We start from the raw sequence: 16,500 nt of genomic DNA, 5'->3' as shown, positions 1-16,500 counted from the left end.
CAAGTTACCTGAGCTGACTCGATTCCACATTGTACGCTTTCTTCCTGAAGTTTCCTTCCATTGCTTCAAGGGGGAATCCCCAAAATGTCGGGACGAATTTTCAGTTTGTTCTGATCTGGCCATAGCACATAGTACTTCGACAGTGCTATTTGCTTTACTTAAGCTGTTAGCAGTGCAACTTTTTTTTTCATAAGATTTGGCAGAAGCTGTGATGACCCTGCTTCGGGGAGGCCGCAGACAGGTACATAAAGAGTGCCATTAGGCAGTTTAAAGTGTAAAATCACAAATATGAGTTCTTCTTAACCCGCCATTATAATGCTGACTACTGGTGATTGAAAGCAATGGAGCTCGAGAACACTGACTTAAAATAATAATGAAATGAAATGAAATTAAATGAAATAAAATAAAATAAAAACTCGGGATGAAAAACCGGTCAGAGAAAAGTCATTTTCAATTATATACAATTTATTTACATGTTTTGACTATGCATGGAGTAAGGTTACTCCTAATTGGATACGTAGAAAATGTAACAAAAAAGTGCTACACATTGGCTAGCTACTGATGCATCAGACTTTTCAAAACAATGTGGTCGACACAGAAAAGAGGTAGATTACAAAAATCATGAAAGCTGACATTTACGTTTCAAGGACATACAAATCAAGAGTAAACAGGACCATCTCGTCTTAGCACAAGAAAAATACCATCCAGTTGTTTTTTTAAAGGTTTTAAGGCAAGTGACAGAAAAGACATAAAAAGATAGGTACCCTCCATGTGTGGTAGTATAAAACAGGTGATTCCACTGACATGCTGGTATCATACAATATGAACAATAATACAGCCAAATTAACCTGGTATAGGCTATTTAGATTAAATGTTGGTTTAAAATTTGGACTGACTTGAATTAAATCTAAAACAGCGTCAACTGACTTTATACTTCTTAGTACCAGTAGAGCAACACCATTTGGGTAGAAATTGTCATGTCCTTATCAATCACACTTGTACAGAAAGGTTTTAAAGGTTTCACCGGCGAATTGACCTGAAATGGGAGTCCAGACATGCCAATGCAAATATTTTGTGTCCACAGTGCCATCGACCAACCAACAGTGGCAAAAGTCTGGTTTCATACAGTCACCCCTCTGATCAGAAAGACTCAGAAACGCGCGACAGGTTACAATTGCGGGTCGGCAGGTTTTTCGCGAGGCTCGGAGCAACCGCGTCAATGGAAGATCCGTGATCTGCCGAGTTTTCCTTCACTGTGACAGCCACCCGTCAGCTTTGTCTTTGGGCGCCGTTGTGGGGGTGGAGGCGGGCTGCAGGTACTGGAGAGGGGCCTCGGTGCCCACGGGCGAAATGCTGAGGCTGGCCAACACCTCCCCCGCCGTTTTACCCAGCATGCTCTGCACGTCGCAGACGAAGCGGTAGACGTAGCGCTTCCCCGCCGTCTTGTGGATGATGTTCTTGTGGTAGTAGTAGCGCAGGCCGCGGCTCAGCTTCTCGTAGTTCATCTTGGGCTTGTTCTTGCACTGCCCCCACCGCTTCGCCACCTGCCCGACAGGATGTGGAACGCAGGGAAGGGGTTAGAACCAGCGCAGACCAAAGATCCGCGACGGGACCAGCTCCTCTCAGCAACAATTTGACAATTGTTTTGTGAAATAAAAATGTTTCAACAAAAAATCATATTCAAATAGGCTATATACCGTATATTTTATGATTCATAATGATATGGGTTTTTTTTTGGGGGTTTTTTTTTGCATGATCACACAAATCGGTCTTACCTCAGTCGGGTCGGACATCTTGAACTCCCAGCCGTCTCCGGTCCAGGTGATGAAGGAGCGGCACGCCGAGTCCAGCAGCAGCTCCAGCAGAAACTGCCACAGCTGGATGGGTCCAGAGCCTGGGGGGGAGAGAGAGAGAGAGAGAGAGAGAGAGAGAGAGAGAGAGAGAGAGAGAGAGAGAGAGAGAGAGAGAGAGAGAGAGAGAGAGAGAGAGAAATTGCTTTATTTTAGCACAAATGGAAGTTTCTCAAATGGAAATCTATGCAGTTGGGTTGATTGAGGGGTCATAAAAATGCCCCGATTGGATTTTAAGTAAAAATGTACGTATTTCTTTGTATTTGTGTTTCATGGTTCTACTCTTTCTGTCTTAACGTTGTGTATTAAATATCAGATTATGTTCATATGAACAGTTTTACTGAGTTTAGATGAAAGGCGTCTGTCTCACCTGTGTAGGCCGACATTCCTGAGCTTTCGCCATCCATCTCTGATTTCGGAGGATGTGTGCTCCTGCGTTTGGCCACACGGGGGCAGTATTGGGCAGAGGGCTGAGTGGTCGGGGAGGAGGAGCAGGAGGTCGGGTGGTTCTGCATGGGCGGGCCGTAGCTGGGAGAGGGGTAGTCCGACCAGAAGGGCAACGTCAAATTCTGGCCTCCGTTCTCAAAAAGCTTCCCGTTTTGGTGTACGTAGGTACGATCAGCATCACCCGTGTAAAACAATGCATAAGATCGTGGTGAAGTGGGTAGGGGGTGGGGGCAGGGGGGTGCTCTCAATCTGTTGGAGGCGGAAGTCTGGAGGAAGGATTAAGAAAAGAGAGAGAGACAAAGGGAGCATTACATTTACATTTACATTTTAGTCATTTGGCAGACGCTTTTAATCCAAAGTGATTTACAAGTGCATAGGTTCTACCATAAGTCAAAGCATCACATCCAGAAACTAGCAAAATACACATGAAATGCTGTTCTAAACATAGTTGTCATCAGAAGTGCATTTTTTTTTTTTTTTTTTTGGGGGGAGGGGGGTTAGACAAGGATAGGGATATCAGAAAGGAGGGGCAGGGGAAATCAGGAGGGAGGACTAAGGTAGAGTTTGAAAAGGTGGGTTTTGAGTCTGCTTCGAAATAGGGGGAGGGATTCTGCTGTTCTGACAGTGGTAGGCAAGTCATTCCACCACTGAGGGACCAGAACGGAAAACAGGCGTGAACGTGCAGCTCGACCGCCAGGTGCATGTAGAGAGGGAACCGTAAGGCGACCAGAGCTGGCAGACCGGAGTGGTCTAGCTGGGGAGTAGGGATATATGTATATCATGTATATTAGATTTCTGTATGGGTTCCATTGTATGGGTGGAATTGGTATGACAGGCTGAACTCTGAGAGGAAAAAAAGAGCACAATGGGTGCTGGGAGGTATAACCAGTAGATGGCAGGAAGGAGAAACGCTGACAATAATATATTGTGAACAATAATTGCTGTTCATCTTCCTGAAAACCCGCTAGATACTGTACATACACTCACTGTGCACTTTATTAGGAACATAATACTAATACTGGGTAGGGTCTCCCTTTGCTCTCAAAACAGCCTCGATTCTTTGTGGCATGGATTCCACAAGATGTTGGAAACATTAATTTGAGATTCTGTTCCATGTTGACATGATTGCATCACACATTTTCTGCAGATTTGTCAGCTACACATTCATTTTCATCATTGGCATTCAGCAGATGCTCTTATCCAGAGCGACGTACAGTTGATTAGACTAAGCAGGAGACAATCCTCCCCTGGAGCAGGGTTAAGGGCCTTGCTCAAGGGCCCAACGGCTGTGCGGATCTTATTCTGGCTACACCGGGATTAGAACCTCTGACCTTGCGTGTCCCAGTCATTTACCTTAACCACTACGCTACGCTGGGGCAGCCTGGTCGGTGGTTCTAATCTTGGTGTAGGCACAATAAGAACCACACAGCATCCGCACAGCCGTTGGGCCCTTGAGCAAGGCCCTTAACCCTGCATTGCACCAGGGGAGGATTGTCTCCTGCTTTGTCAAATCAACTACGTCTGCCATAAGAGTGTCTGCCAAATGCCAATACTGTAATGTAATGTAATGCTACAGTCTGCCCATCTGCTATTCATGCTGTGAATCTCCCGTTCTACCACATTCCAAAGGCGATTAATTGGTGTCGGTAACTGGAAATGCCACAGAACTGACGTGCCACTAAACTCTGTCATGGTCAGGAAACCAGTTTGAGTTTTGCTTTGTGACATGCATTATCATGCTGGAAGTAGCCATTAGAAGATGGGTACATTGTGGCCATGAAGGGATGCACATTGTCAGCAACAATACTCAAATAGACTGTGGCATTCAAGCAATGATTGATTAGTATTAACAGGCTGGAAGTGTGCAGAGAGAACATTGCCCACACCATTACACTGTTGACTCTGTTGACACAAGGCAGGTTGGGTCATGGATTCATGTTGTTGCCGCCAGATTCTGACCCAACCATCTGTATGCCTCAGCAGACCAGGCTATGGTCTTCCAGTCCTCAGCTGTGCAGTTTTGGTGAGCCTGTGCCCACCGCAGCCTCAGCTTTTTGTTCTTTGCTGACAGAAGTGGAACCCAACGTGGTCTTCTGCTGTTGTAGCCCATCCGCAACAAATCATATCATTATATTTTGTCTATATTCATACACAACTCTGATAAATATTTTTAACGATGGATTTATTTGTAACAGGTGCAACTCAAATTTACTGACTGCAGTATCTAAAACAAAACTGCCTCCTCCATTCTTGCTTACGAGTCCCATTTTCCAAATCCCACCACCTCCCCACATCTCTCCCCTGTCCCTCCATACAGAAAAGGACTGCGGCGACGCCCCCCACACAGGCGTAATAGAGAGAATCGAAAAAGTGACCACCGTGCTCGACCGACTCTTTTAATGACATGTGATGAACTAAATAAATAATAATAATACATGCAACTCTATTAACAATGTGTTCTGTTGGCTTTGGATTTGTCTTGGAATGTGTTTTATTCTGTGTTATATTTTAAACACGTCCTTTGTTAAAACCAGCCTGACGGATGGCACCTAGTGCTCATGAACTCTGTCATGAACGGTTAAAAGTCTGAGCCAGGAGATGAGCAGGTGAACTGGTGGAGCAGGTAATTGTGGTTTGTGGGCTTGGCAACCCGCACCAAGAAACATTTTCTACCGGAACTGCAGCTATTTGGACTCAGTGGGATGGGATTGTTTGTGGATACTTGGGTCCGCCATTGTATTGCCCTCCAAGATTCAATGGAAAAAAATATTACCTTGAAAACTTTAAATACGTTGAAATGGTCGACTCAAACTGTTCTCAACTATATTATATATTATACCCTCTATATTCATGAAAACCACCTTCACAATTAGGCCTATCCGTGTCATCGATTCTGTGCGTTTATACAGTGTGTTATGTTCCTGTGTTCTGTGTGTTAGTGTATCATTGTTTAGTATTATTTATTCCTGTAATTTATTATTTTTCATATTTCATGTCTGGTTCTCTTTATATTCATTAGTCTTTGCACTCGTCCTCCCCTGTGATGTCTGCGTCTGAATGTTTTCCAGTCGAGTCACTCCCCTGTCTGTGTGCCCCACTATTCAGGTGTTTACGGTATTTTCAGGTTTCCAATTAATTCCTCACTCGCGTTTCTTACTTCCTGCTTCGTCTTGGTAGTTAAATGTTGTAAAGCACTATTCTTACTAACCACTACTAATCTAGGTTTTGTACAGTACTAATCCGATTAATACACTTACTGTCTGTCTAACTAACTAACTAACAATCACTTTTATTGGGTAGTTTAGAAATATTCACGTTAATAACTCACTAACGCATCTCTTAGCATTTCTGCGCTGTTCTATAACTCCGCCTTCCTATGCTATCCCTTAATACTCGTTTGTTTCAGCGAAGTGTTCGCACCTGTCTCTTAACTATCACTACGTCTTCAATCTATGCATTGTCTACTCTCTAGTCCAGAGCCGTTTGTTTTACATGTGTGTCTTTGTGAATCCAGTCGACGTTTTCGTTTTCCCCCTCGTTATTGTCCTATTACCCTTTCATGTGTTTCACCTGATGTTCATTTGTTAGACCGCCCTCACTCCCATGCCCCGCCTAGTTTGTCTCATTTCCCTGTGTATTTATGCCTGTCCTTTTCAGTCGCACGGTGCTAGTTCGTCTTGTCCTGTTTCTTTTCCCGAGCCCTTGATTCCGTCCCCCAGTTCTAGCCTCCTTGTTGCCCTTGCCCTTGCCCTTGCCCTTGCCCTTGCCCCTGAGTCCTTGGTTATTTGGTTATCTGGTTTTCTGGTTTTGACCCCTGCCTGCTTCCTTGGACTCTTCTTTGTGTTTTGGATTTTTGTACCTCTGCCTGTTTGGACTGACCCCCTGGATTTGGACCTTGGCTTGTTTTTTGACTACGCTCTGTCTGCCCCTGCTGTATTAAAACCTGCCATTTTTCTGCACCCCTGTCTGCTACTGGTTCCTCTGTTCCCCCCGGCATAACACAGTGGGTATTTCGAATTATGGGATAGCAAACTACAAAATATTCACTATTCAATTCAATACATGGCACAATTAAGAAATTCTATTTAAAAACATTTCATTAAATTGTTTTCCAGGAAGGTCTTGAAGTGCACATTGCCAGGTGTATATATATGCCAAGCAAGGAGGTCCTGGGTTCGAATCCCCGTCGGCCGGGGCCTCTCTGTGCGGAGTTTGCATGTTCTCCCCGTGTCTGCGTGGGTTTCCTCCGGGTACTCCGGTTTCCTCCCACAGTCCAAAGACATGCAGGTTAGGCTGATTGGAGAGTCTAAATTGCCCATAGGTATGAGTGTGTGAGTGAATGGTGTGTGTGCCCTGCGATGGACTGGCGACCTGTCCAGGGTGTATTCCTGCCTTTCGCCCAATGTATGCTGGGATAGGCTCCAGCCCCCCTGCAACCCTGTTCAGGATAAGCGGGTTAAGATAATGGATGGATGGATGGATGTTTTCAGGAACAACCAGGAAGGTCTTGAAGAGCATAAAGCCAGGTATATATACACACCATTGATTGCATTAACTTTTACTGTGGGAATTTGAAATTATGGGATTGCAGATTTCTCTAAAATTGCAGTTGTGTTCACTATATGCCACTATTCAAAAATGTATTAAAAAATTTAAGTGTTTTCAGGAAAATCCAGTAGACTGTTGAAGAACACCATCCATCGACCCTGACAATTTGTACTGGAACTTGTACCAAATTTTGAATTATGGGATTGCAAAATACTCCAAAATGGCAACTGAATTCACTACATGCCACTGTTTAAGTGGTATTCATTCCCTTGATTCTCTGCATTTTTACTGTGGGAATTTGGAATTATGCGGATGGCAAACTCCCAAAATATTCACTATTCAATTCAATACATGGCACTATTTAAAAAGCCATAAAAAAACTGTATTCAAACTAATTTCAGGAAGAACACACACACACACACACACACACACACACACACACACACACACACACACACACACACACACACACACACACACACACACACACACACACACACACACAATGGCGATTGGCTGTCATGCAAGGCACCAACAAGCTTGTCAGAGACATTTGGGGGTTAGGTGCCTTGCTCAGGGACACTTTGACACACCCAGAGGCCTCAGACTGCCAGATGACTGCTCTTACCTCCTGAGCCAATGTCGCCACATGTTATGCCAAAATTCTTCCCGCAAGTGAAATTGCCAGAGACATGAAGTAACATGTGATATGGTGATAGATGCCATTATTGGTATCTGCATTTATGCATCTACTGTCTAAGAAGGTAGTGTGTAGTGCTGAAGGTAGTAAGTAGGTCTGAAGGTAGTGTGTAGTGCTGAAGGTAGTAAGTAGGTCTGAAGGTAGTATTTAATGCTGAAAGGTTTTACAATTCATCTGTCTTATGAAGGCCCAGTCATAGAACTCTTTACTTTGGCTATATTGGTTTTCAGTGATGCATGATATGCATTCATGATATGCATTATTTAATCATATTCAATTATAATCCTGATGTATTTCTTCAGTCTAATTCATATATGAATCCATAATTATCAGATTAGGTATAAAAATAAACATGTACCATGATCTGAAAAGCTTCATTACTTTTTTTTCTGCAAAATACCACCACTAGACTGTTAACAACAATAATATGAGCCATGGTTGAAATAAAGGACATATTTAAAATATAACACAGAATAAAACACATGGCAACAGAACACAATGGCTGCATGTATTATTTTTCATTTATTTCAAAGATTTCATTCATCATATGTCATTCAAAACTCAATATCCACCATCAACACCCAGAGAAGGCTTGTCTAATTGTGTAAGCTAACATAAGTAGCCTATACAATTCTCATAATCATGGGCATCTAAAAATCTATTTAAATAAATGTTAAATCAGTATTAAACAGGAGTTGCTTTGCTTGATTTGTTCTTGAAAACGCACAGCACAGTTAAAGGCAACAGAACACAATAGCTGCATGTATTTAGCTGCTCATGTCCTGTGAATTCTGCCTTCCCCTATCATCTCCTGATCAGGATGCTCTTCACCGCTAGTGCCCCTTCAGTTCCTCCATGAGGAAGGGCTCTTGTGTCTCCAGGATCTTGAACAGCACATCTTTAGCTTTTCCACCCCCGGAATGAATGGGACCGCTTAGGAGTTTTCTCATCTTATCCTGCGTGGTGTTCCCTGCTTGAATCTCGTCATACCCGCTTTGGGTAACGACCCCATGTTCCAGGAGTCGGTCGAGGATGGCGGTCACGTTGCAGACTCTCTCGATCAGGGCCGTGCGGTGCCGGTCAATGAAGTGCTTTTCTGTACAGAGGCACAGGGGCAGAGGGAGAGATGTGGGGCCAAGGTGGGTTTTGGAAAGAGGGAATTGTAAGCAAGAATGGAGGAGGCGGCACACATATATGACATTGAAAACAAGTCACCATTTCTTCACAGTGACTGACTGTGCACCAAAACATTCTGATTTTCTTAATCCCTTTCTTCTGGAGAAATTCATGTATGAGTTATACTATGTCTGCACACTGTGGCTAACTATTTCCATGTTTCAAGATGTATATTCTATTTCTGTTTTTAAGAAATATATATTATTATTAAGTTCAAGATTGGCCCCAGCAGTATATATGAAGGATATTTTACATATTTACACAAAATCTAATGACAAGCCACACTTGCATTCGAGGGCACATATATAGAGGCTGATATCTGCGACTGTACCACACTCTCAGAAATAGCAACTTGGAGTTACTTCAGTGTGCATTTTTGCTTTCGACCGCAAACAGATGCCCATGCAGACTATCTAACGTTGTAAACCGGCTGGTCACAGAACCTAAAATATCCTTCTTCCTTCACACATACAACGTATCACGACTAGGTTCAGAGTAGATAACGCTTTTACCTGCAGTCGTGCCGCACGCTCCAGCTGCAGGAGTTGGCCCTCCTCCGCGGCTTGCACCTAGCAGAAGCAATGCACTGCATCAGGAAATAACACAGAGCAACAATACGCTACTCGCCAGCGGAACCATTCCCGTTAGCTAAATTATTCGATTGAATTAACGAAGCAAATTAGATATCCAAAACGATACGGATACGTATAGCCCTATAATGTCTTCAACGCGCGAATTGTTTAAACGTTCTGTCTTTTTGGTGCCTGCAATTCCTGTTTCCAAAAACGAAAGTAATTCACTATATGTACTGGGGCTTTTTTTTGGGTTTTGTATCTGCCCACGAGTTTTAAACAGTGACTTACCCTCTTCCTCCAGTTCGGTAGCTAATTCATTGCAATGCATTGATTTTAAAATAGTTACGGTGACTGATACGGCTCGATTGGTGGTGTGTCTGGAGATAATTATTTCCACAAGATCCAGTCTGTCCGCCTTTTCGACTTCGCTTTTACGGATTCGAGGTTCCACGCTGCGGTCGCAAAGTTTAGATTTGAACAGTTTGAACTGATCATCATTTAAGTCTCTCAGGACGTCGAATATGTCATCCTTAATGGTATTGGACATTCTGCTTTAAATTCGAAAAATCTATGTCTGTAGCCTACTGGATATGAGCTCGAAGTCTAGCTATAATGATTTGTGTGCCAAAAACGAAAGCCCCTCCCACAAGTTACCTGAGCTGTCTCGATTCCACATTGTACACTTTCTTCTTGAAGTTTCCTTCCATTGCTTCAAGGGGGAATCCCCAAAATGTCGGGACGAATTTTCAATTTGTTCTGATCTGACCATAGCACCTTTGTTCAAACATAATTTAAACGACCAAATCACGATGTCACTCACGTACGGATTGAGCAATGTATCTGAACTTTTTTTTTCATAAGATTTGGCAGAAGCTGTGATGACCCTGCTTCGGGGAGGCCGCAGACAGGTACATAAAGAGTGCCATTAGGCAGTTTAAAGTGTAAAATCACAAATATGAATTATTCTTAACTCGCCATTATAATGCTGACGTGACAAAGCAATGGAGCTCGAGAACACTGACTTAAAATAATAATGAAATGAAATAAAATAAAATAAAATAAAAACTCGGGATGAAAAACCGGTCAGAGAAAAGTCATTTTCATTTATATACAATTTATTTACATGTTTTGACTATGCATGGAGTAAGGTCACTCCTAATTGGATACGTAGAAAATGTAACAAAAAAGTGCTACACATTGGCTAGCTACTGATGCATCAGACTTTTCAAAACAATGTGGTCGACACAGAAAAGAGGTAGATTACAAAAATCATGAAAGCTGACATTTACGTTTCTCCACGGATATTTCAATATACATCAAGGACATACAAATCAAGAGTAAACAGGACCATCTCGTCTTAGCACAAGAAAAATACCATCCAGTTGTTTTTTTAAAGGTTTTAAGGCAAGTGACAGAAAAGACATAAAAAGATAGGTACCCTCCATCTGTGGCAGTATAAAACAGGTGATTCCACTGACATGCTGGTATCATACAATATGAACAATAATACAGCCAAATTAACCTGGTATAGGCTATTTAGATTAAATGTTGGTTTAAAATTTGGACTGACTTGAATTAAATCTAAAACTGACTTTATACTTCTTAGTACCAGTAGAGCAACACCATTTGGGTAGAAATTGTCATGTCCTTATCAATCACACTTGTACAGAAAGGTTTTAAAGGTTTCACCGGCGAATTGACCTGAAATGGGAGTCCAGACATGCCAATGCAAATATTTTGTGTCCACAGTGCCATCGACCAACCAACAGTGGCAAAAGTCTGGTTTCATACAGTCACCCCTCTGATCAGAAAGACTCAGAAACGCGCGACAGGTTACAATTGCGGGTCGGCAGGTTTTTCGCGAGGCTCGGAGCAACCGCGTCAATGGAAGATCCGTGATCTGCCGAGTTTTCCTTCACTGTGACAGCCACCCGTCAGCTTTGTCTTTGGGCGCAGTTGTCGGGGTGGAGGCGGGCTGCAGGTACTGGAGAGGGGCCTCGGTGCCCACGGGCGAAATGCTGAGGCTGGCCAACACCTCCCCCGCCGTTTTACCCAGCATGCTCTGCACGTCGCAGACGAAGCGGTAGACGTAGCGCTTCCCCGCCGTCTTGTGGATGATGTTCTTGTGGTAGTAGTAGCGCAGGCCGCGGCTCAGCTTCTCGTAGTTCATCTTGGGCTTGTTCTTGCACTGCCCCCACCGCTTCGCCACCTGCCCGACAGGATGTGGAACGCAGGGAAGGGGTTAGAACCAGCGCAGACCAAAGATCCGCGACGGGACCAGCTCCTCTCAGCAACAATTTGACAATTGTTTTGTGAAATAAAAGGCTATATACTGTATATTTTATGAATCATAATGATATGGGTTTTTTCTTTTGGTTTTTTTTTTGCATGATGACACAAATCGGTCTTACCTCAGTCGGGTCGGACATCTTGAACTCCCAGCCGTCTCCGGTCCAGGTGATGAAGGAGCGGCACGCCGAGTCCAGCAGCAGCTCCAGCAGAAACTGCCACAGCTGGATGGGTCCAGAGCCTGAGAGAGAGAGAGAGAGAGAGAGAGAGAGAGAGTTGGGTTGGGTTGGGTTGGGTTGATTGAGGGGTCATAAAAATGCCCCGATTGGATTTTAAGTAAAAATGTACGTATTTCTTTGTATTTGTGTTTCATGGTTCTACTCTTTCTGTCTTAACGTTGTGTATTAAATATCAGATTATGTTCATATGAACAGTTTTACTGAGTTTAGATGAAAGGCGTCTGTCTCACCTGTGTAGGCCGACATTCCTGAGCTTTCGCCATCCATCTCTGATTTCGGAGGATGTGTGCTCCTGCGTTTGGCCACACGGGGGCAGTATTGGGCAGAGGGCTGAGTGGTCGGGGAGGAGGAGCAGGAGGTCGGGTGGTTCTGCATGGGCGGGCCGTAGCTGGGAGAGGGGTAGTCCGACCAGAAGGGCAACGTCAAATTCTGGCCTCCGTTCTCAAAAAGCTTCCCGTTTTGGTGTACGTAGGTACGATCAGCATCACCTGTGTAAAACAATACATAAAGATTAGGGACACTTGGTCTCTTAAAATGGTGTAATGTCTATGGGACAACTAGTGTTATGCAGGTTTGCATTCCAAACAATTAATACAGCATTAAAGCACAGAACATAAACAGCAATTGTTATTTAGACAACACAAATTACACATTTAACTTTATAATTTAACTATATACATTATTATACATTTAACTATATACATTATATGTAAACCTACAGCCCCAATTCAGCAAATAATAGATAATTAAATAAATAATTGAACTTATTTAATCAAGATCTGAGGCTGGAATAAAACCTAGCATACACACGGCCCTCCATGGCAGTGAGTTTGAGGGTTAAAGCACAGGCCCTCCATGGCCCCCGTTGGTCAGCCTTACCCGTGCTGGAGGCCACGCCCTGGGGGCTGAGGCCGTGGCTCTCCCCTGACGCGGGGCTGAACTGCCTGCTCTGGGCTTGGGGACAGGAAGGAAGGAGGTCCTGGTAGGTCTGAGCCGAGTCCTGGAACCCCATTTGTGACTCGTCGACGCCAGAGGCACCTGTAGTTCAAAGCGGGAGGAGACGACCGTTATTAATGCGCTCCGCCACCAAGCTCGTGCCCGATTGGCGGGTCCTAAATCGCAGTCAGGAGCGACACTTGCGAAAAGCATGTGGTGATATCCAGCACACTGTTTGCGTTATTTTCAACACATTTTGTTGTCAAAGTTGCTGCGTCTGTATTCGCAAACATACAATTTATGTGGTACGAAGGGAGGCATTTTAAACACACTCGACTGTGTTGAGTCAAAATGTGTTAATCCATACCTAGATATGGAGGTGTGCAAAAAAAGAAGAAGACGTTTGCATTGTTTTTAACACATCCGTTCGGAGAAATGAGTGAGTGGCGCTGGGTGAAAGGACAGCTTACCGTTAGCATAGACTGTCCAGCCGTTGAATTCGTGATACGCATCCAGGTTAAACAGCCCAGAGTCACTGGAGCTGGCTGCAAGAGAGGGACATTGGCATGAAGAAGTGCGTTCATACACCTGTGTATTAGTACTCTCTTCCACAGCCCCCTGAGCGAAATTACACATTCATGAGACAAAATGTCAGGCACAACTTCAATTCCATTGAATAATAACAGCAGTGATAAGGTTTTAGTCTCAGATTATGGAGTTATGGCAGGTGGTAGTTAAACGCGACAGTTTTAGATGAGAGTTATCTGAATGTTAGTGTACCAGGCTAAATGTTAGCGTAGTGTCTCTTGGTTTTTTGCTAATTTGCTATGTACCTTTGGAGCCATAGAGTTGAGTATCTTTGTGGTGGTCTCCATAAGTCTCTGTGTACCTCTGCTGCCCTGATCCACTGCTATCTGATAGGGATGATAAGTCTTCACCAGTGAAGTCTGGGGAAGGGACAGGACATGGGGGAAATCAGATTATGCCAGCAGATGAGAAGAGGAAAGGGGGAGGTCAAATCAAAATTCAACCTGTGCTAATGTAGTGAAATATAGTCAAATCAAATATGTTCATTATTGTAACAATGCTCAATGCTTATGTTGATTATTGCCACTTTCATAATACAAAGTTAAATATATATATATATATTGCTGTGAAATGTATTCATCATTTCTGTTTCTCCAAAAAATCAATATTCACAGCATACTGCAGTGTTTTGACTTTCTGCAGAGCAATGTGTCAGTGTATCTGCTTCTCATCCACCGTGGGAGCGGAGAAGAAGGAAAAGCAGTGACTGGTCTGATTACTAAATGCTCCTTCAGCATGACAGAGAATGACTATGTGGCCCATTGTTACTGCAACTACAACGAAGACTTTGCACCAGAAAATACATGCCCCCCCCCCCCCTTAAAAAAAAACGAAACAGGGAGAAACAGGGAGGTCTGGGGAGGAAATGAATGCATTAGGCGGGTGACAGAGTGGTGATGTGGGGAAGGGGGTAGGGGGTGGGGGCGGGGGTTGGGGGTGCTCTCAATCTGTTGGAGGCGGAAGTCTGGAGGAAGGGATTAGGAAAAGAGAGAGAGAAATAGGGAGCAAGAGAGAGAGAGAGAGAGAGGGAGAGAGAGAGGGAGTAAGAGAGAGGGAGAGGGAAAGAGAGAGAGGAAGAGTATCGCTAACTTGACTGCAAACACCATTTCTCCCCCCCACCCCACCCCACCCCACCCCACCCATCCCTTCATTTTTTACGACATATTTCAAACTCAAACTGCAACGCAGCCATTTCCTGGCGTGGCCCACAGTTCCGACAGCAGACCGTTTTGGATAGTCAAGGTCCACCTTTGGAAAATTATAGACTATCGCAGCTCCGGCCGAGGGTTTGAAGGACAAAGGAAATGTTTTGCACAGAAAAGCAAGGAAAATATTACAGAAAAAAATGGCCTTCAAAAGTGACTCTGCCCCATTAATAGTAACAGAAGTAGTGTAATAACTATTAAAGGTGCTGGAGTGAACACATGCTGGTAGTACATAGGCAGCAGTACTATTAAAATAGTTATAACATCAATTAAAAAATCATCTCCTTTACCATATGAGCCAAAGTCAAATCCTGCCGGGACTTCCTGTGTTCTGAAGTCCTCAATATAATAACCGGATTGATACATTTCCATCTGTAAAGCAACACAAAAAAGGTAAGTGTAAGTGTTAGAGCAGGTAAAAATTCTTACCTTGGTTTTGTATTTAAAAGTGTACTTTTGAATGTATAGTCAATACATATTATTGTTACATTTCAATGTGATGTTTCACAACACAGGAAAGAATAGAAACAGAAAAGAATAGAAAAGTATAGAATGTATCATAAACAATTGCATCCTATGTATGTGATGTTTTATTGGATTGTGATCTGAATCATTATCATAACGCAGTACTGCCCCACCGAGTCTCATTTTACTTCAACCGCATTGGGGTGCTATTGTTTTTCAAAAGTTGAAATGTTAAACCGTTCTTAATATTCCATTATTCTACATCTATACAAATCCAACATTACATATATACTATATACTATTTTTTGAAACACATAATTCACCTGACACCTTTGTCATTCATAGCTACAACATGCATTATCAAGAACAATGCAAACAATGACTCTGGTGGTGAGGTAGGATAGGGACACAGTCCTATTATCTAAGTTATAACCTATAGTACCACTTAAAGCGTGTCCTTGTAAAACCGAATCCACACTTCTCCTGGACATGTGTGAATACAAAAACCGCCGTAAACATTCACTGTACCGCAACAGCTAATTTATTCACCAGCTGTACAGAGGAAGATATATTCGTTTCCTGGTGCAGAGTAATGCCAATATTACAAAAAAACTACCTCACATATACACATTAAACAATAAATAGATGCATGCACGGGACATAATAGCCTACTTAATTCTTTGTTTACCTTAGGTTAGCTTGAGTTGATCGTATAATTTCAATAGTCCTCAGAAGTATTCGGTGGCTGCAGTTCTGTGTTCTGAGGTAGAATGACGATGCCGTCTCTTTTCCTCCAGGACGCGCCAGTTATAAAAAGGCTGCGCGTGAAGGGCGTGGCCCTATGCTCAGGAATGCCCTCTGCTTCGTGACTCCCCTATCCGTCTGCGACGTCACTCCGAGGCCGCGAACAGCCAGGGGTGCCGGGCAAATCTCATCCATTCAAAGAAATTCATTGATGCTTATATGAACAGTTACACAAGGGCCACATAATATTCATGAAAAACAAAATTAGCCTACCTCAGTCCTCCGGCACTCTTTTATTTACGTACAACTAATAATTATACAACTAGGTCTAGGCCTACTAAAAGTAACGGTATTAACATTAACATAATTATACAACTTTTAGTCGCATAAATAGCCTAAAAGACTAATATTTATTACAACCAATAATAACACTAATACTAGCATTAGTCATCGTCACAATAATACGTGCAGTCCTAATTATATTACTGAGTGAAAAAGTTGTGTTGTGTTTGTATGAATGTAATTTGCAAAGCTCTTAACGTTTTCTGAGCAAAATAATGTATTTTATCTGGTTAGCCCAGAAGTTCTGCTTAAATGATTTCAGCTTAACCACACATTTTTGTAGCCAATGTGAGTAACGCAGAGTAGCCTAATACATATCCCCGTCATGCTCGTCAATCTGGAGACCGGTTGCTTTTGGCGACTGATTTCGCTTCAATCAGATGAGATAACAAATAG

At 43.1% G+C, this 16,500-nt stretch overlaps 3 protein-coding genes across 4 annotated transcripts; all 3 read right to left on the bottom strand.

Annotated features, from left to right (window-relative positions):
- Positions 1–648: 648 nt before the first annotated feature.
- LOC133138035 (protein c-ets-1-B-like) lies at positions 649–4,564 on the bottom strand. Its single transcript, XM_061256531.1, has 4 exons — positions 4,556–4,564; positions 2,221–2,563; positions 1,776–1,894; positions 649–1,544 (listed from the first exon to the last, which is right to left on the bottom strand). Exons 1-4 carry the CDS (start codon positions 4,562–4,564, stop codon positions 1,251–1,253), a joined length of 765 nt encoding a protein of 254 aa, XP_061112515.1. The 3' UTR covers positions 649–1,250.
- A 3,484-nt stretch (positions 4,565–8,048) lies between these two features.
- pycard (PYD and CARD domain containing) lies at positions 8,049–9,930 on the bottom strand. Its single transcript, XM_061218165.1, has 3 exons — positions 9,585–9,930; positions 9,234–9,290; positions 8,049–8,641 (listed from the first exon to the last, which is right to left on the bottom strand). Exons 1-3 carry the CDS (start codon positions 9,841–9,843, stop codon positions 8,379–8,381), a joined length of 579 nt encoding a protein of 192 aa, XP_061074149.1. The 5' UTR covers positions 9,844–9,930; the 3' UTR covers positions 8,049–8,378.
- Positions 9,931–10,393: 463 nt separating this feature from the next.
- Positions 10,394–15,929, bottom strand: etsrp (ETS1-related protein). 2 transcript variants are annotated; one of them, XM_061253553.1, is made up of 8 exons: positions 15,707–15,929; positions 14,844–14,925; positions 13,594–13,707; positions 13,231–13,305; positions 12,704–12,862; positions 12,055–12,312; positions 11,708–11,826; positions 10,394–11,505 (listed from the first exon to the last, which is right to left on the bottom strand). In XM_061253553.1, the coding sequence occupies exons 2-8, from the start codon at positions 14,923–14,925 to the stop codon at positions 11,212–11,214; spliced, it is 1,101 nt and encodes a 366-aa protein (XP_061109537.1). In that variant the 5' UTR covers positions 15,707–15,929; the 3' UTR covers positions 10,394–11,211. The 2 variants fall into 2 exon arrangements, with proteins under 2 accessions (XP_061109537.1, XP_061109545.1); XM_061253561.1 differs by lacking the exon at positions 13,594–13,707 and having other exon boundaries at positions 15,707–15,924.
- Positions 15,930–16,500: the final 571 nt, after the last annotated feature.

The sequence above is a fragment of the Conger conger genome, chromosome 1 (assembly GCF_963514075.1).
Source record: "Conger conger chromosome 1, fConCon1.1, whole genome shotgun sequence".
Classification (NCBI taxonomy): domain Eukaryota; kingdom Metazoa; phylum Chordata; class Actinopteri; order Anguilliformes; family Congridae; genus Conger; species Conger conger.
This window is presented reverse-complemented; position numbering and strand designations above follow the sequence as displayed.